Raw genomic sequence first — 20,248 nt, 5'->3', positions numbered from 1 at the left:
TCTGATTGAAATCCTCTTTTGAGATATCCATCCAAACGGACCTGAAATTTGGATATGAGATTGTGACTGTGATACCAGATTTAAAATCCATTGGGCCCATTTCTAGCTTATAAAAACGTCGGCACACACAAATCAGGATTCAAGGCCTAATATAGATGGGCTTCTGATAAACCTTCCAAGCAGCAGATTTCCCTGGCACTGGCGCCGTCTTTCTTTGAGTAGCTTCCCAAACAAACTCAAACAAAGTTAAAAGCCATCTGATTCAATTTTTTTTTCCCTTGAGGAAAGAAAGTCTGAAACAGGAATGGGATTCAGGTTCCAAAATCTAAATCCCATGTACAGATCCTACCTCTCAAGAGTCTCTTCACTCAAAAATCTCCACCCCAACCCCATTATGATCCAGTCCCTCATTCCCCGTTTCCAAGGTTACCCTCTCCCTGTCTTCTCTGATAACCCCAATTACAACATCACCAGACGGTGGCATTTAGGTCATTCTCATGATCACCACCATAATGTAACCAAGGAAGGAGAAAAGGTATTCCGGTTGGGTCTGGGAGCGGATATCTGTTTAGCTACCGGTAAAGCTTTAACTGGGTATATATCTGGAAGCACCGCCATCATTGCCGACGCCGTCCATTCAATTTCTGACGTGGTAAATACATTAGTCTCGTGAGGGTTTATTAGTAGAAACTTGGAAGTCAAGCAATTAATTTTGCTCCATTTTTTTTTTTTTTTGGTTGGTTTTGTAGGTTCTAAGTGGGGTTGCTTTATGGTCATTCAAAGCTGCTAAGGCTCCCAAAGACAAAAAACACCCATATGGTTACCTATGATCCGTTGCATCAACAACCTCATTTTTCTTAATTGTGCTCGTAGTAATGTGTTAATTATTCTTGTAAGTGTCTTTTTTTTAATGTATTGCTTGAGGTTCGTAATTTTCCTTGTTTTATTCTCAGGACGTGGTAAGTTTGAAACCCTTGGAGCCCTGGGAATTTCTTGTATGCTTTTGGCATCTGCTGGTGGTATTACATGGCATGCTTTGGAGCTCCTAATTGTATGACAACTTTTGTCTTTCTTTCTATATCTTATGATTTAAAGGTCACGTTTGGTGCATAGGATGATGGATAGGATAGTATGATAATAATTTTATATTATGTTTGGTTTGTATCTAAATGAAAGGGATAGGATTACAAGGAGGATTATCATCCTCTTGGTATGGGATGATGTAATCCTCCCAAAGTGGAGAGGTTTATTTTTAATCTATGGGATTAAACTTGCATATTTTATTTTACCCTTAAAAATTATATCAATAATTTAAATTGTATAAACATTTAGGAAGGATAATTTTGACCAATAAATAAATTATCCTATCTTAATTCTTGCATACATCAAACATAAGATAGGATGACATTATTTAATCTAATCCTATTCATAATATCATCTTATCTTAACCTATCATAATCTTGTGTTTCAAACATGACTGAAGAGAATAAGAGTGAAATATATCTCAATATCCAAAATTTCCAAAAAAAAGAAAAATCAAAATATACATGACTGAGAAAAATGGTTACATTTGAAATGAAGCTGATTTGGACCTTACAATAAGTCAACCTTCTTTGTGTTTAGGGGTTGTTGTCCACTGCTCCTGACGTAGTTAATAATCATTCATGGGCTCACGGGCATAGCCATCATCATGGTGGACATCATCATGGAATTGATATGGATCACCCTACACTAGCTTTGAGCATGACCATTGTAGCAATATGTGTTAAAGAAGGGTATTGAGCTTCCCTTTTGCTTATTCTACTTTCATTTCTTTTTCAATAACATCTTTGTTTTGTTCTTTTTCGTATGTGTGATTGCTGCTCCAAATATCAATTTCTTTATGTCGACATGTAGACTTTACTGGATAACAAAAAGAGCTGGGGAAAGGCAAGGCAGTGGACTGATGAAAGCAAATGCATGGCATCACCGTTCAGATGCAATTTCTTCTGTAGTTGCACTTATTGGTGTTGGTAAGACTTCCTTTTGGTGATTCTCTTTTTTTTTTTTTAATTTTTTTTTCCTGTTTACTTTTAAGCAATGCCCTGCTGAGTTGGTTATGAGCTTGGTAGGAAATGCAAAATGCAAAATGCAAATCCTTGCTTTTGGTTTGAGGATTGCTAATTAATATAGGTGGCTTTGGCCTCTGGTTTGTTCTTTACCCTTACCTTGTCATTGGTTAGGGTTTATCTAATTGTCTCTCTTCTAAATGCATTTTGCCCATTCAAGTTGAGCTAATTATGAAGATAAGTTTTTTCTTACTTAAAACATTTTTTAGTTTCTTGATTATGCTATTGTATCTGTAAAATATAATTAGTGTAATTTCCATAGCATCCTCTACACCCCTTTTTCTTTGAAAATCTCTCTCTCTCTCTCTCTCTCTCTCTCTCTCTCTCTCTCTCTCTTTGGGGGTGGTTGCTTGTTGTACTTTATGCAGGTGAAATGAAAATTTCATTGTCCTTGATTGTTTGATGAAGTCTGAATTATAAATTATGTAATAAACGTAAACTGGTTTCCACCTCCCTTGCCTGTAACTCCCCCTGTAATTGTTTAAGTCTCTAACTGTCGATTTCCTTAAATTGAATTGTATATGAGTGAACAATCAATGACTTTATGCCTTGTCCATGATGATCTAGGAGGCTCTATTGTTGGAGTAAAGTTTTTAGATCCTCTTGCTGGACTGCTCGTCTCAGGAATGATTCTAAAAGCTGGACTGCAAACCGGATACCAGAGGTGCATTGCTTGTTGTCATTTATATATGCTTCAATTCTCTTATTGTTTGCTTTGTCGTGGTGTTATTTTAGACTTGTAAGCTTTCAAAATGACTCTAGCTATTCAACAATTCAAGAGGTAAATGGTATCAATCAGTATGGAAATAGGCAAATGTACCGTTATGATTTATGGTCTAAAATTTCAATGGTGTCAATCAGCATGAAAATAGGCAACTTAATGCTATGCTTAAGGTCTAAATTTTCTTCGTTTATTCTTTTGCTTTTTCAATACCAATGTTTTGGTTACAGATTCAAGTTATCATTCTCATGTCTTCTTGGTTGATTGGATTTGTAGGTCACCTGTTTTAGCCGTGTTTCTTTAAGGCTTAATTTAGTTTTGATCTTATATGTTTGCATTAAAGAAGCTGCTGATATTGATAAAGTTGTGACAAGTGCTTGGCTTATACTTTCATGTTTGCAGCCCTATGATAGGTGTTGTTTCATTGGAAGTATTTCAGCAATGTCTACCAAATATTTAAGCATGGTCTTTAGCATTTTAGATGACACTGCTATAGATGACATGTTGTTTATCCAAAAAAACTCCATAATTGACATGTTCTTTTTGGCCAACTTTTTTGTAGTGTCCTTGAACTTGCTGATGCTGCAGTTCCTGCAGAACAGTTGGAGCCCATAAATCAAACAATTCTACAAGTTGAAGGAGTCAAGGTAACTATCAAAATTTGTTTGCTTATCTGTGTATGAAGAGCAGATACGGTTCTAAACCTAAAATAAATCTCTCAGTAAGTTGACTTCATCTTGATGCATGCACCCTGAATTTTGTATCATGATCTTCTGGCTTGTTGCTGCTGGTGAAATTTACTCTTTCCACAATTGTCTGTAGGGATGCCATCGTTTGAGAGGAAGGAGAGCTGGTTCAAATCTGTACCTTGATGTACATATTGTGGTGAGTTTTGAATTTATTTTGTAATACCAGTAAAAATTGCAAAGAGGACATGATTGGAAAGTATAAAAAACGCCTCACTTTTGCTAAGCTTACCGAGGATATGGTGTTGAATAGAGCAGAATACCACAATGTGATCCATATAGCCAACCCTAAATAGTGGGATAGGGTTTGCTTGGTTATTTCTAGTACTTTATGTTGTTTGGTTTTATGTTTGACTATAAAACTTCCGATTTGATATTTTTGATCCCCTTTGTGATTTTTCCCTTATGTTTGACCTGCAGGTCAATCCCTTTTCTAGTGTTAGTGCTGCACATGGCATTGGTGAAAATGTTCGTCATCAAATTCATAAATCCCACCCTGAAGTGACTGAAGTTTTCATACACATAGGTATGATGAGTGCTAAATTGGTTGTGACAATTTAGTTAAGATGAGTGCTGTAACTTTAGCCTTTTGTGTTGAAACATGGCCATCTTTAAAAGAAGAAAAAGAAGAAAGGAACTAATTTTCATCGAGGTGGTTACTTCACTTGTCTTCTGTTGATAATTTCTTCTGACTGACTAGTTACATCGTTTCTGACTTCCATGGACCATTTCTTCTACATTTTAGCTTTGATGAATTTAACCTGTAGTCATGGAGAAACGATTGTTCTTGGAGCATGTGATTTTTGACCAGTGTGAATAGTAAGCTAAGATGTACTGGAATGGAGTTTAGCATTTAATTACATTTTTGTTTTGCCATGATATGGTGGCTTTTGGCATAGATATCTGATACCCTAGCAAAAAGATTACTGGTTAATTAGACTGTAAAATCGATGCAAAAACTGTCTTTGCATCACCAAGTTGTTGGCATATTTGTGTTCTGATCAACTCTCTTTTGCCCTTTTGAAATTGTAGATCCGGCATATGTAGAATTCTCCCCTGATGTAATGGACCAGAAAGAAAGTTTGACAAGAATCATGGAACAAAATAGTAATATTTCTATGAGAGAGGAAAATGTTGAAGCAATTGTTTCTCGCATATTTTCATCAAAGTTTCCAGAGGTATCAGTGCTCATTTTGTTGAATGTTTTAGGGTCAGCTATAAACAAAATATGCTATAGATAGCTTTTAAGCACTGAAGTAGCAAGGGGAAATGTGGTTTGGTCAAAGCTCAAGAGGGCTAAACTATTGCTTTTTGTTGAAAGTGAAATCATTAATTTTGTTATTCATCATGTTATTTTTGCCTGTTATTCATGCCAACAACACACTATTGCTTGAGGCATAATTGGGTAGCTTTATGCTTTGCATACTTATGTTCTGAAGCATTTTTGCAGAAATTTGTGGTTGAACGCGCAACCCGTCACATGTTGCAAGGGAAGATATTAGTCGAAGTTGAGGTTAGCATGCCCCCGGAGATGATGATTCGGTACAAGCTCCCTTCATATGTTCGTGGTTTCTTCAATATATACCACCAATCCACACACTTGGACATTCAAATTCAATACCAATTGCTTTTCTCATTGCAGTGATGCTATGGAAGCGGCAAAGAAAGCAGAAAAGGAGATATTGAATGCAGCAGCTTCAAACATTGTTCATGTCAATGTTCAGCTAAGACTGGGACGTCCAATTCCACAGTTCAAGTATATATAAGCAAAGCTTCAATTATTCGAGAAGCCAGATGCTTCTGGGTCATATAGTGTTTCCAGTACCAAGAAATTTGATTGTATCTTTTTGACAATAGGACTAAGCTTTATTCAAGTCTACATACATCAAGAGAAAAGAAGGGATAGGGAGCCAAGCCAGATGATACAGACAATTGGAGTCTGATTCTTTTAGTCTGACATTTATGTTTTTCAGAAAAAGATATTATCATCTCAATGGCTCTGAATCCGACTTTTTTTTTCTTAATTGAAAAAAGAAAAAATCAAAAGGAATGGAGAGAAGAAGGCTCAGAAGGATCCATTGGTGATTTTGTAATCACAAAGGGCGAATAACCCCTTCATAAAATAGGTAGTTTTCAACATCATCGCCCACCCTCTTTTATCATTGAAAATTAAATTAAACAAAAAAAAAATTGCTGAGCATCTAAGAGGAAGAGGGAAAACTGACATGAAACAGAAAAGGAAGCGAATCCATAGCATTGGCTTCGGCGTCGGAGTTGTCAGTCACGAATTGCTATCGCCTCCCTAGTTAAATAGAAAAATCTATATTGGGGTTAGGGTCAGTGAGAGGAGAGAAGGGACAAGGCTTATTACGAGTCTACCCCTAACCAATGTTTACCAGACGAGGCAGATAGATAATTTGAATTTGGGCCTTGAAGGATACCTTTGCGAAATTATGGGCTCTGGCTTAATCTTTGTCTAAGTCCACTTGTTTTCAACAAGTCTCTCATTCGGCCGGAGTTTATTATTCACGTGTTTTGCTTTTGGTACGTACAACTTTATTCACGTCATGAATCTTTTTTTTTTTTTGAAGTATATTCACGTTACCAATCTAATTATTAGTTAAGTATAAATTTATTTGAAATTTTTATTATTTTATTATTTTTTATATTTTTTATGAAATTCCATTCTTTTACAAGATTTTTATCTCTTTTTCTGTGGTAGAAACCTAACTAAATGGAATGAACTTAAAAAAAAAAAATGGGAGGAGAAGGATATTAAGAATTTTTTCATTAAGAATAAGGTACTCATAATATTCCAAGTCAGATATAAACATTTATTGGATGCAATTAATTTCACCAAAAATTGCCTTGAAAAATGGAAAAGAAAAAAAATTAGCAATGTAACACCAGCCAGTGGGACAAAGTAAGGAATGATAGTCTTTACTTGAGGGTAAAAGCAGAAATTATGTAAGATGAAATATGTCCAATTCCTATGACTAGACAAAGATAGAATAAGAGCTATGGAGTTTCAAATTAAACTTTCTCAGCAGATTTTTTTTTTTCTCTTTTTCCAGATTCAAATTAATGTGTAAAAGATGGGGCATGTGGAAAACACTTTCCATGGCAAGAGGTCCAAACTTCTACATTTTAGGATTATACTTTATTTGCTCGATTGAGTCTTCATCAACCTTTCTTTTTCTCTATCCAAATTGTAGGTTCAAAATAAAACGAGTTTCGTGTTTGTTGTTTGTTTCAACTTTGAAGAGAAACGAGTCTTGGGGCCTGGGGGAGTAGAGACCCGGTTATTTCGTGATCACACACACATGGCTCTTCCACTGGACACGTTATTCTTGAATTTAAAAATGCAAGGCCCTTTGTTTGACGATAGATAAGTGGGTGTGTACCCAGTGAACCCCATTTGGTACCTAATGCCACAGTGGCCATCTCAGCATTGTCACCATACAAGAGCAAGAAAATCTTCCAGGGATAGCTTACAACTAAAAGTAACCAAAACCTGTGGCTCTCAGACATCCCAGATGGGCTTTTCAATAGCTGAATCCCCATACGAGAGCTGTTGTTGGAAAGGGTTTATCATCGGCAGTCTTTGTTGGCTTATTGCTTCCAGTTCAAATCTTTGTTGCTGATGTTGCTGTTCCTGCAAATTGGCTGACCTTGATCCTCCCATCCCCAGTAAATCAAGGGTGGTCATGTTACTTGCTGCACTGCTCGCTCCAAATATTGATGGCCCCGTTGGGTTCCTTTCCATCGCCTGAGTTCTTCCTTGTAACAAGCTAGAGTTACCACTATCTTCATGTTCCAAGTTCTTCATCAAGCCTTGGTTTCGGTCAGCTCCATTAATGAACATGCTAGTGAACATTCCGATATCATTCATTGCTGAGCTTCCTGAGGCAGCATTAAAAAGTTGGGCCATTTCATTGGGGCTTTTTTGCATGACCGGGTTGGAGAATCCTCCCTCGTTGATCCCAACCATACTTGACTGATCAGTTTGTGAAGGGAACTGATCGTAAGATGTGTTCTGCTGCTGAATTCCGCTAAAAGATGATGCTCTGATGGACTGGTCCAGTCCTGCCATGCCACTAGCAAAGCTTTTTTGCATCATGGGAGAATTTATGCTATTACTTGCAGTTGCACCCATCTGGGCTGCTTTCTGCAGCAAGGCTGTTGCAGACATGTGGTTCAACCCTGCAATTTGGAAACCATTTTTGCTGTCTTGTAAATAATTGAAGCCAGATGAGCTATTTGAACTAAGTTGTAGGCTAGAGGAAGCTGAGGAAATGCTTCTTGGGCCGCCAAACAGAGTGCCTGAGCTGCTTGAAAACATGCCTCCCCCCATGTTCATGGACTTAAACGGCATTGGAACTAGCTCTTGGTGAAGGGATTTGAGCGGGTTTTTTGGGTCGAAGTTGTTGAAGTCAGATATTCCCATAGTTGTGTTGGCATTGCTCGTTGGCATTGATGACATGATCTCTGGCATTTGGTTTTGTAAGTTGGATCCCATGTTGTTCGTTAGTCCTTGGTTTACCTTGTTGTTTTCTTCAGCTAATGCGTCGCAGAAAGCTCTGTGGGTGATGAAACTGTCTCTCCTGCACAAATAAGAAGCGGTGGGCTAAAATTAGGTTTGTTATTGGATACAAATCTTGATAAGAAACAGTACTTTTGATCTAGAGAGAGAGAGAGAGAGAGAGACTTAGAAATATGATATAACTACAAAAGGCGTTAAAAAGGAAGTGTGAAAGAGCCTATCAATTGTCGGCTATTGTCTAACATTTTCTATTGTCTGCAGAGCTTAGAGATGATATAATTAATGCATAATCTAAAGCATATATTCAAGACAACCTACATCCAACAAGAAATTTCTAAAATCTAAAATTGCTGTAGAAGTTCGGAAATTACCATGCAAAAACATAACAAAACTTTAATTAGAGTCATGCAATATCTTTAAATTTCATTAAATATTATAATATAACGTCTATAAATTAACCTTGAAAAGATGGTTCCACAATCACATTTGTATTCCCTAGTACCACAGGTCTTCTGATGAGCTTTCCAATCAGATTGCACAGCATATTTCTTTGAGCACTTGTCGCATTTCCACTTCTTCTCGCCATGTTTACGGCTAAAATGCTTCTTGATTCCTGTAAGATCCCCTAGTGCGCGACCTGGGTTATGGTGGACGCAAGTTGGCTCGGGGCATATGTAGACTCGTTTCCTGACCTCAGTGGTCGACCTTTGCCTTAGCTTCCATGGAAGATTGTGACCTCTTCGGTGCAATTGCAGGTTTTGGTCCCTTTGGAATCCTTTGTTGCAGATCTCACACACGAACCGATTTGTCGCCATAAGCGTTGTTGGTGATAGAGCAATAACTTCAGCATTTGGGTCTAATCCAAGCAACAATTATACAATTAGTATGTTCAAAAGACTATTACTCCTTCAATTAAAGCATGTGGTAGTAGAAGATTTGCTTGAAGAAGAAAATTTTGAGTATCGTTTTGCATTATGATTTGGACATTAAAAAGCCAATGGCCCAAATAGAACAGTCAGAAACAAAAAGGGACGTAAAAAAGTGCAATCAAGCAAACAGTTCTTGACAATTATTGTAATCTCATAGCAATAATTGAACCCTTTATGTAACAAATTAACAATTAATCTTTTCTTCCTAAAAGCTACCAGCTTTGATTTCTTGGAAGATACCCCCAATTAGAAAAGCTTGTTCTTTTGTGCTGCTTAACTCGATCAAATCTACCTTGACATGCATGCTTTTATTGAAGCATGTAAAACTTAAAGCCATGCATCTAACTCAAATCATAATTCAAATCTAAAAACCAAATATTTCTTCAGAACTTCCCTGTGTTATAAGATCAATTATGTCACTTAAATTAGGTAAACTTAGGATAGAAGAAAACATAATTGAGATTCATGGAGGGTAAATGGATTTGCCTGGAGTTCCTGGTAAATTTCTTTTCTTCTTAGCTGCTTGCTGTGGCTGTTGAGAGGTAGAATCATTGCCGTTCGAAGCACCAGAAGGTCCTGAACCTGAGCCAGGAAAGTTATTCTGCAGCTGTTGTTTCTGCTGCTTCTGTTCAAGCTGCTGGACTTCCTCTCCAGTGTTTCCTGAAGAGAAGCTTCCATCATCACCTGAGATTTTTGACATTTGAAACTGAGAGAGGAAAAATATAGTGATAAATATAATATACAAGCTTGTCAGCTTCCTCTTCCTTGGCTCCAAATTCTATTGTTTCTTTCTTCTTTTCTTGTTGTTGGTGCAACAACTAAAGTGGGGACTTGTTTTTTGGAGAACATAAAATCAGGAATCTGCTCTCTCTCTAGGAAGACAAAAAACCAGGGAATTCTCTCTCATTTGTGATGAAAGAAGAGGGCTCTAGCTGCCACAGGAGAAACATTGGAAGCTGGTCTTCTTTGGCTTTCTATAAGTATATATGTACAGGGTTAAAATTTGAAAAGGACAATTACATGGAAATTGCCCCCTTAATTTGCTGATTATTGATTGATTGCCATCTCTTTCATTGTTTAATTTATTAAATTATTATAAATTAATTTAATTGGTTCTACAAGATGCCTTTTCTTGTGCGGTACTAATAATGTTATCATGATCATAAAATCAATTAAAGTTCACAGATGAGAAGATTGATTGGAATTCTTATCAATCTAGAAATTGGAGCAAATTGAAAACCAAAAAGTTTTTCCAAGTGCAATCTTCAAATGACATGTATAAGCAGATAGTAGAATTGAAACTATATGTAATTAAAAAAAAAAAAGACATAAGTTTAACCAGCAAGAGAAAAAGAGTTGCTGAAAAGAAAGAGTAATATCCATTGTATAGGTCAAAATTAAGAATTTCATAATTATCAGTTGAAACTGTGCCGAATCCCTTTTGTCTCATTTGATCTAAACGATCGAGGGAACCAAACAAGTCACCGTCCAGACTTTCAATTTCTCATACATAAATTAATCACATTAAAGATGGTTGCTGCTTTGTTTTCTAGGTACATTATAATATTTAGAATAAAGACGACAAGTAAACTTGAATATAATCTTAAAGAATTGCATTAACCCAGAATTCTTTTTGCCCTGTTTCAACCAGTAAAATTATGCCCCCGGAATTTGCTTGACGCCAATTTGCTGTTGCTGAATTTTTCTGATCAAGAAAACGCTCTGCTTATAAAAAATATTGTTTCTATCACATACTTTATTCTTTTGCCAAGGAACTTTGTATAATATGACATTATTCATATTTCCATTATTCTTTCAATAAATTATTAATTTAATGATACTATAGTCAATTTTAAGACCGAAGATATTCGAGTTTGAATCTATTATAATCTTAAAGAATTTTCATAATTCTAGCTAAATTCCTCTTGTAATTGTCTACGAAAAGTATTGGAAAAAAATATTTTTTATTTTTTAAATAAATTTTCTAGGGATACTAAACCGATCTTTATTCATGGCTAATTGGTTTTGCGTGTTTTTTTTGCTCCTAATTAATCATGCTGGGGTGGGTGCCACCATAGTTAAATCAAAGGATGAAATAAAGGTGATACATGGAAAAAGTGCAATAGCCATTTGCCTAACCGACAAGATCATAATCCTTAATTCAGGGAAGAGCAAGTGTACTTGTTCATTTGTTCAATACTACAAGTTAAAAAATGGACAATATCAGTGTGTTCAGTTAACAACCATTATTAAAATTCTGGATAAAACCAAAAGAAAATCCCAAAATATCATCCTAATTTCTTCTTACCAATTAAATTAAGTACTTTTTGATTATTTAGGAGGCTCAAACTCAAATTTTCTCTCACTACTTTTCCCTTGAAGATCATATTCTTCAAACTTTTCATGACCGTGTTGAACAAGTTTCATGTAAAAACCAGACTCCAGTGGCATTTTCTTTCATTTTTTTTTTCATTTGAAAGAAGAAAATTAATACTTGCATGTATGTTGAATTATTAGCAGGATTTTAGGTTTCCAAAGGTTAGTTCACAAGTTCAATAAGAAACAACAAGAAGCCCGGCTGGAAAATGAGAAACAACAAAGAGACAGAAATAAGAATGTGAACCATTGACTAAGTTCTAAAACTCTGGTCAATCAGATTTCAAAATAAACCATTTTGCAAGCATCTGCTACTTCCCCACCAAGAACTACTGGTCAAGACAAATGGTATTGCTTAGTTTTCATCGATGGCGGATCGATATAATTTATGAAGCAAACATCAACACAACAATGTGGAGACAGAAATGTTTCCAACATTATACGTTTTGCTTGATTATTTTATGGAAAAGATAGAATATACTGGACGACCCTAAGCATCATTCAGATGCTGGAACGTCACAAATGCTGAATATTTTAGAACGACCCAGGTTGCTAGTTGACATAAGCTAAGTAACCCCATGGATAAAAACAACAGAAAAGACAGCCATGGCCTTATATTCTTTTTCTTTCTTTTAGTATTTTTTCTCATGACAATGATGTTTGATCGAGGTGAAAAAACACCAATGAATATTCTATTGTTTGTTAAAATGGACGTGTTTTTCACTATAAAGAAAAGGAATAAAAAATAATTGAGAATGATATTTTAAACATTTTAATCGTGTAACAAGTATGGACCTTGTCTATTTTGTGTCTGGTGATGGTTAATTTTCAATAATATTGTAAATTGATGGATTTGGAAGAATTTGTTTCATCTTGAGTGGTTAAAGGATAAGAACTAGCTTTCGTAATGCTCCCATTTTGAAATTTATTAAATTAAAAACTAAAAAAGAGATTGGTCATTATATTACTCTGATGAGTTTTTTTTTTTTTTTTCTTCTTCACTAAAACTTGAATTGGAGGATCAATAATGAAACTCACAGGAGAATTGATGGAGATCAATTAGAGGGAGAAAAAAAAGAAAAATCTTTAGGAATCCAACACCTTTTTGACTCGTTAAAAGATAATCTAAAAAGTGAGAAGATGAAAAGCATTATTTAAAATAACGGCAATTGGGGTTAAGATTATAACATTAATGATTAACATCATCATCACCACCGGCCTTATGAAGTGGGGTCTCTCAGTCTATCTATGTAAGAAAAATCTCAGCAAAAATGTCCAAAGCTCTAGGCTCGAAATGGAAATGGGCCAAGTATGGCCCCTGCCATTGACTATGTCGTAAAGAATCTTAGATTGTGAATTAAGAAAACAGAATCGCCTGATCCTGAATCGTGAAAACAGTTCTGTAGAAATTATTCAAAGCGCAGAACAAAATCTAAAATTTTCTTCATATGAACATTAAGTTTGTTTTGTTCTGCTTTTAGTATTGAAGACAGAAAATTGAATGAGACCCTTGACTGTTGAAACTGAACCTAGCTTTGTTTGCGTAGCAATCAAGCGCAGCGGTTTCCCACCTAGAAAACATTGCTCATTTTCACCAGTTGGAATGTGTAAGCATCAATGATTCGCAAAAATTTGATAACTCGTAATTGGGTAGACGTCAATTTCATGAATTTTGTAGGTGTCATGTTCTAATCTAGCTATAGAATGCACATGCCTTTCCTAGGGATAAAAATGCGATAGGTTTAGGAGGAAGTCCCCAAGGAAGATTGGTTTTTATATGGGGCACATTTTCCCTTTCTTTCCCTTTTTCTCTAGTGGGTAACATGCAAGCGAAGAAAATTTTGGCATTGATTTAACGTTTGTTATTGGCTTTAAGTAGTTATATTTTTGCCTGTGAAATTACTCTGATCTCTGGAATTGTTTCCAGAAAAAAAAAAAAAAAAGGAAAGAAAAAAACCTCAAATATCCTACAATGGCAATGCCATCTTGTTCCGAATAAGACAACTAAAAGAAAGAAACTGTGAAAAACAAATCAAGCAATGTGACCGACCTATTCCAAATGAATATAGCATCATCAATCAAAGAAACTGTGAATACAAATCAGAAAATTTTCATATTCATCTCCATTCCACTGACATAATAAAAAATAAAACCTGGAAAAACTAGTACACCCAGAGGAAAACAATTTATAAAAACAAAGCTGAAAATGAACACTGTTTATGGAAAATAAAAAAATTTTCTAAAACCAAATACGGATTTAGAGAAATTATTGATAAATTTTTACTATTTGCTTTTCCAAAAAAGATTTAATATTAACAACAGGACAACTTTGTTAAATTGAAAATCTTTTAGAGGTATACAAGTCTTTTGCTTTACACACTTTTTTAGGACATATATAGAAAGAGATAAATTAACTGGAAAAATTACAGTCATCTTTACCAAGATCAAAGGTTGGCATTAGGATTATTCAGCAGTCAAACAGACCCCCAGAAGGGGTACCGTTTGCAAGTCAATTATCTAGAAGAAAGTAAGAACCACCTGTGTCAATTGCTCCTACACTAAAAAAGTTTACTCCAGTTGAAGGAATTGCTTTCCCGCCTCGCCTTTCTGAGATTATAACCCCCCATTGGACTATCGGTTTCATCTGACTTATGTAAGATGAACGTGTGTCAGTGATACTTCGATTTTTCACCAAACGTTTGTCAGGAATCTGTAGCTAGTTGGGTGAAAGGGGTGTTATGTTTTCCTCGTATAATCAAGGAAACATTTTCCCTCCCAGTTATTGACTAGAATAATAGAAATCACACAAAACACAATGCTTTGGAGGACATAGAAGAGGGATGTGATTTTTCAGGAACAGCTTCGCAATTAGCCTGCTCATTTATCCGTGTATCCGATTCAAATTTGAGACTGACTGGTTATTTTTTTCGCACTGTAGAGACCAGCCTATGTCTCCTCCATATTGGGGTTACTAGCACCATATCTAAAATTGGCACTAACAACAGGCCTTCCTCGAGCTCTTCGTGAGTTATTCTGTGGAGCCTCTGCTATCTTTCTCTTCCTCTTGGGACTGAAGAATCCATATTCAAGAGCTTCTAATGCTTTTGTGGTTAATGGTCGGTTCCTAGTACTCTGCCTCCGGTTGAGCATTATAGGATGCTGATCGACCTCTGCACCTTTATCAGGAAGCTTCAATGGCTCAGGCTGAACTGTTACTTCAGCCTGAAAGAATGATATATGTGAACATGAATTGTCACTATCTTGCACGGTCTCTGTGATGAAGGGTCCTTCGGTTTCAAGACCCATTGAATCTTGAGGAACATTTAACTCTATCAATGTATGTGACAGTTTTTGTTGGAGATTCTTCTCCATGCAGGCAGTTTTCAGTGACAATACCTTCCTTTCCCTCATCAGGACCAGCTTTAGACAAAGAACTGGCAGGTGACAAGTTTTGGGATCCCGTTTGAAAAACCATATCTTCACAAGCATCCAGCGAGTTAGGCCTACAGTGAGAATTGTCTTCATTTAACATGTTGTCAACGGAAAAGTTTTCAACACTACTGCTTGATTCTACATTGACACAATCAGTTGAACCCTGCTGTTTAGTAACAGGAGCCAAATATTTTGAATCATTGGACTGCTCCTTTTTGCCGAAATTATAATTCATAACCTTTTTCTCCTCATCATCAAGCAGACTTGTGTGGGGGCTTTCATGATTTCCCACTGATATAATGCTGGTATCAGAGGTGTGGGGAATGACAATATTTGAATTACCATTTACACAATCTGATAAGTCCACACACTCTCCCCGATTTGCCCCGGCCTCTGCAGCAATTGTAGTACTAGTTTCTTCTACTTCATCTTCCGAGTCCTTAGATGTATCCTCCTCAGAATCACTGGAAATACTAGAGGGGGTGAATAAGTTAGTAGCTTCAAGAGGTAAGCTTCTCAGCTCTCTAACCTTGGACCGTTCAGCCCCTTGAACCAAACTAGTATCTACAACTGTAAACTTCAATAGATCTCGATTGCAACCGGAATTTTGTGGCTTGAGATAATTATTACGATTATTTGTCATAAAATCAGGATCTTGTTTTATTACTGGGTCCCACTTATTTTCTTCATTCTCTCTGCTGCCTTTAGCCACTTCAATTTCAAGCTCAAGAAGCACTGGTTCTGATGCAACTTTTTTAAGAATGTCACTAACAGAATCAAAATAGTGGTCACCTTTCACTAGTCTCCTCCTTGAAAACTTCTTAACACCAGGTATAAGGAACACCAGAGAATTCTTTGAACCAGAAAAAACCTGATCCCTTGGCTGTTCAGAGTGCCAACCTCTGGCTAAAAGGCGAGGCCAAACAGCTTCCCAGAAAAGATCGCTGGATCTAGTTTTGCTCAACCTAAAATCTCCTGTTAGAAACTTGATAATATCTGCTGATGTAAGAGTAGAACATGCTCTGCCAACTGGTATTTCAGGACGAAAAGAAACTACATGATTGGCTTTTATTGGCTCCATGGCATTTCCAGTGAGGTCTTGCTTTCCTTTGCCAATGCCTATAGCTTCTACGAGCATACCAATGCCAACTGTATTCTTTATAGTGAATACGTAATCCTCAAAGGAAACTTTCCCCTCACCAAACGTCTTAGAAACCTGCAATAATCAGAATTCATAAAACATCATGATGAAATATTTTTGTCTCTGAAAAATATAGACCAAATATACCTGCAAAATTAGGTGCATGCAATAATTCAGCAGTAAACTGAGAATTTCAACAATAAATGGACATTGATAACGGAAACCAGGATCTAGGAGTTCAAACGAAATCAATAGATGTTCTTGAAAAGTAGCTAATAATAACTGCAATATTCTTAAAGATACACTGCAAAATGCCTAAGATTTTAGACAGAGGTTGAAGAAAGAAATCTGTTATGCCTAGTTGAAATGCAACCCCATTTTCAATCCATTCTATGTGTAGTTGAAATAGACCAAATAAGAGGGTACTCCTTTTATTCTCCTTTCACTTGTCCATTTGAAAAAGCATACCAAGCATTCTCCTTTCTCTTGTCCATTTGAAAAAACAGATGACGCCCTAGAGATACACTGCAAAAATACTCTGGATATTCATTTGAATATCAGAGGAGATGCATTCCTAAGAACATGAGAAGTTTCTATGCATTATTGTAATCCTTTATCAACATATATTCTCCTATGTTTCCAAAACTGAGCAAAGTTTGAAGCAATATACAGCAAAGAGTATATAACCCCTGGAATAAGAGATTAACCTCAAAATATCCAGATAGAAAGCCTGACACTCTATATACCATGCTTAAAAAATGCTGGAAGCAGTCCAAGCAGGAGACAAAAGGCAAACTGCTTGTTAGAGACAGACAACAAAACACCAACAACCATTTTTATTGATCAACCTAGTTCACGGAAGTAAAATCCTACGTGCATGCCTAACTGAACCAAGAAGATGAAGAGACCAGAATATGCCTTGATAAATCCAAAAAACTAACAACAAATTTATGTTTACTTTATCATCCTATTGATACATCAACATTTCTGAAGGTGCTAGTCAACAACCAAAATCATCCTCTTCCATTATCAAAAAAAAAAGAAAAAAAAAAGAATCTAGCTCTTCCACTTTATCCTCTAAAGATGGGCCTTTAGTTAGGTGTCCCTGTCAAAACACAGGTCTTCAAAGAGAAACACTGCTCTGTTTCAATCCATCAACAGACGACTCAAACATGGCCCTAGTTAAACCTACATTCTTTGCTAATCTGCTTCGACTTCCCCATCTCAAACAGTAGATAGCATCTAAGTTATTTTTTTGGTTTACAATATTACACTCCACAAAATCATCATTGATTCCCATGCTCAAGTATGCTGCTCTCCAAAGTGGTCTGACTTCAACCACCCTGAAACGTTACACAGTCAACACTATATGTATCTATGCAGTTTGCTTGAAGCAAATTTTACAAAAATAACACTTGAAAATAAAATTAGAAATCATGTGCAAATTCCAAAAATAAGGTTCCTATGGACATAATAATGTAGTGTTCCCAGACTCTGTTAAGGGAGTAAGGGAGAAATAAAAAGATTAGGAAGCGTCAATGTGTACACTTTACAGCACTCAATGATATATAAGGACTAATTAACAAAATAAATATATGTCTAACTATTTAGAAAGATCAAAAGAGTGGGGCATTGTGCATAAAAAAGTCAGAAGAATACCTCAAGCAACATATCTTGACATCCTTTTGAAAGATGAGAAAATAATCGTGATAATAATTCCTGTTGCCTCCATCCGGTGAATAGCTTTTGTCCATGAATGCACCGTCTGCTTCTTAACTTTCGGCATTCTGACCATCTACGGTATTCATCAGACCCGTAAAATTTTCCATAATAGAAAGACAACATCTCTCCCATCTCTTTACTCTCAACAAAATTTTTCACAAGGGTAAGATTTTTTCCAAAGATGTATAGCCCAAGAAGAAAACTGTCAAGTTCGATATCTTTACATACTTCACTTAAAGAGCCTGGAAGAGGACAGGGACCTCTATCCACTTGATTCAGCTTAGATTTTGGCTCGTGTGGAACGAGTAAATCAACATCCATCTTACTTCTGGTTGTAAGTTGAATCTTTGAATACCCTCTCATGTCTTTCCTATCACCCAACACAGAATATAGACTTTCAACTTTGTATTCTGCACAACCATGGCTTGACGTAATGCGGCTCTCTTCACTGTTTTCAAATTCAAATGCACCATTTATGCTTTCAACTCCAGTCTTTGTCCAGAAAAAGGGGATAGGCAATCCCAATGGAAAAGGGTTTGGCACATTCATTACAACTTTTGAATCAATTGGTTCCTTTACAACCTGTAAACTATGACATTCTCCAACAAGAGGTGGAATTTCTGCTTGGTATTGACCTCCAACACGAGGGATCACCTGTGGATCTCCAAAAATTTGATCCAAAAAGGAACATGAAGCAAGTAATTGTTCAGCAGATTCATCTTCCACGCCCTCCATGTCATTATCCAAAAGAGTAGCTTCCATCTACTCAAGAATTGAGCAAAAATAATTAAACTGAAAAAAAACTAAAATGGACATAAGACTGTATAAAACCAACCCTGGAGCCCTAATTTACTTCAAGAGGGTCCCGAATTCAAACAGAGGGACCTCCTTATATAGATAGAAAAACTATGATTATGTATGACAACTTTGTAATATTTTGAGATAGAAATACATTGCAGCATTAATTTTCTACTGTTAGACCTACATGTAACTGTTAAAGTCAATTTCTTCCAAGTTAAATTCCAAATATAATTTCTCTAAAGTATTTATTTTAATTCAAGAAAAAAAATTGAACACCAATAAATAGAGGAATTCTTTCCGCACGAAAATTTGTAATTACTAGCATTCGATGTGGGGGGAAATCCTACCGTTGTTTCCTATGCTTAAGATTGAGGTAGGACCCTTGAGAATTCATAACGTGTTGAAAAACTTTATGGATGCAATTAACCAAGACAAACATTTATTGAGAAAAGAAACTTTTGCAGTCTAAATTCATCAGAAAAAGATCATAAATTCAATAATCATCTAATGCAAATACAACCAAAAGCTATACAATTATTAAACCTAGCGTCTTTTTTGGCCGTTAATTATTAAACCTAGCTTAGTGAATAAAATTTCCAACATATTTCTCCAATCTGAACAAATAGGAGCACTTAATCCAAGGATGAATTAGCTCATGACTACAATTAAAACAGATAACATTTATATTTCTAGTCATCTAAATTACCAAAAGCAAGAACCAGATGCAGGTGGATACCGACATTCAAATGCCAAGGCACATTTTTCGCAAGCCGATTGAACAGACAAAAGAACAATATGATACCGAAATCTAAGATACCCCAATAACACATAGATGTCAATATATCAATATCAAACAATCTCAATGAAACGTGCAGTATTCAGTCAAATAAATCAATCTAGAAAACATGTCCACTTTTCAGAGAAAATTAACAATGAAACTTCATTTGATTAAACATGTAACAAATTAAAAAACTATAGAAAACAGTAAGAAAACTACAGTAACTAATAAACAGTTGATAAGAAATGTAAATAAGCATGCAAAATATCGGGTTTTTTTTTAAGAAAAACATATGGCTAACCTCCATAGAAGAACTCGAACGTTAAAACCCACGTGCCAAAGCCAACCTGGACAAATGGGTTTTCATTGTTATACATCTCTATAAACCTCGATTGTCAACTTTTTGTTTTTCCTTTTTTTTTTCTCTTCACTCTTTTCTTGTTGCCATAAATAAAAGCAGAGCAAAAAAAAAAAAAAAAAACCATAAAAACAAATAAAGAGAGAAAAGAGAAAGCAAGACATTGTGAAGAAGATTTTAGTTACCTTGAAGGAGAGAGCGTAGCTTTCATTAATACAAAATAGTTGAATTCTTGAGGACTTAGCAGAGAGAGAGAGAGAGAGTAAAACAATAAGAAAAAAGGAAGCACAGAAATTCTTTTTAGTTTTGCTGTTAATAATGAAAAAAAAAGAAAGAGACAGAAGATTAACGCTTTGTGTTCGGTTTGATTTATGAGAGTTGAGACCACACGCGTTCGTAGGTGGGTTTGGATGCATGGAGGAAATGACGAAAAAGGACACATCTATGTTCCTTTAGGTTGGTTTTCGACAATCCTATTTTAGGAAAATTAGGGCAGTGTTTTTGGATATCTTTTTCAAACAGTACACATTCTTATTTTGCTTTCAGGCGAAGTTTTGCAGTGAGAAACATTGACAAATATAAGAAACAAAAAA

At 35.8% G+C, this 20,248-nt stretch overlaps 2 protein-coding genes, 1 non-coding gene and 1 pseudogene across 4 annotated transcripts; 1 reads left to right on the top strand and 3 right to left on the bottom strand.

Moving 5' to 3' along the window:
• Positions 1-195: 195 nt before the first annotated feature.
• LOC111305107 (metal tolerance protein 2-like) lies at positions 196-5,717 on the top strand. Its single transcript, XM_022902305.2, has 12 exons — positions 196-652; positions 750-819; positions 954-1,051; positions 1,624-1,775; positions 1,897-2,012; positions 2,676-2,772; positions 3,392-3,476; positions 3,652-3,714; positions 3,996-4,101; positions 4,608-4,753; positions 5,026-5,117; positions 5,218-5,717. Exons 1-12 carry the CDS (start codon positions 305-307, stop codon positions 5,339-5,341), a joined length of 1,497 nt encoding a protein of 498 aa, XP_022758040.2. The 5' UTR covers positions 196-304; the 3' UTR covers positions 5,342-5,717.
• LOC149512805 (small nucleolar RNA R41) lies at positions 5,634-5,727 on the bottom strand. Its single transcript, XR_016331778.1, has one exon. It is a non-coding gene; the product is annotated as a small nucleolar RNA R41 (small nucleolar RNA).
• A 1,178-nt stretch (positions 5,728-6,905) lies between these two features.
• On the bottom strand, positions 6,906-10,005 carry LOC111305108 (zinc finger protein GAI-ASSOCIATED FACTOR 1-like). The gene is made up of 3 exons (XM_022902307.2): positions 9,534-10,005; positions 8,578-8,974; positions 6,906-8,179 (listed from the first exon to the last, which is right to left on the bottom strand). Exons 1-3 carry the CDS (start codon positions 9,745-9,747, stop codon positions 7,099-7,101), a joined length of 1,692 nt encoding a protein of 563 aa, XP_022758042.2. The 5' UTR covers positions 9,748-10,005; the 3' UTR covers positions 6,906-7,098.
• A 3,746-nt stretch (positions 10,006-13,751) lies between these two features.
• LOC111305105 (uncharacterized) lies at positions 13,752-19,994 on the bottom strand (annotated as a pseudogene). The gene is made up of 4 exons (XR_016331346.1): positions 19,841-19,994; positions 19,599-19,644; positions 17,656-18,480; positions 13,752-16,071 (listed from the first exon to the last, which is right to left on the bottom strand). The product of XR_016331346.1 is annotated as an uncharacterized LOC111305105 (transcript).
• Positions 19,995-20,248: the final 254 nt, after the last annotated feature.

Source organism: Durio zibethinus, chromosome 21 (genome assembly GCF_047325235.1).
Source record: "Durio zibethinus cultivar Kanyao isolate XHJ-2024 chromosome 21, ASM4732523v1, whole genome shotgun sequence".
Classification (NCBI taxonomy): Eukaryota; Viridiplantae; Streptophyta; class Magnoliopsida; order Malvales; family Malvaceae; genus Durio; species Durio zibethinus.
The sequence above is the reverse complement of the archived record's forward strand: the minus strand, read 5'-3'. Positions and strand labels throughout refer to the sequence as shown.

Bases quoted from the DNA above. Each gene is read 5' to 3' on its own strand.
- LOC111305107 (XM_022902305.2), top strand. From the start codon at position 305: ATGGGATTCAGGTTCCAAAATCTAAATCCCATGTACAGATCCTACCTC. The intron at 1,776-1,896 runs GTATTGAGCTTC...GTCGACATGTAG, and splicing joins GCAATATGTGTTAAAGAAGG to ACTTTACTGGATAACAAAAA. The intron at 4,754-5,025 runs GTATCAGTGCTC...GCATTTTTGCAG, and splicing joins TTTCATCAAAGTTTCCAGAG to AAATTTGTGGTTGAACGCGC.
- LOC111305108 (XM_022902307.2), bottom strand. From the start codon at position 9,747: ATGTCAAAAATCTCAGGTGATGATGGAAGCTTCTCTTCAGGAAACACT. The intron at 8,975-9,533 runs GCAAATCCATTT...TGCTTGGATTAG, and splicing joins AAATTTACCAGGAACTCCAG to ACCCAAATGCTGAAGTTATT. The intron at 8,180-8,577 runs GTTAATTTATAG...TTATTTGTGCAG, and splicing joins TGTGGAACCATCTTTTCAAG to GAGAGACAGTTTCATCACCC.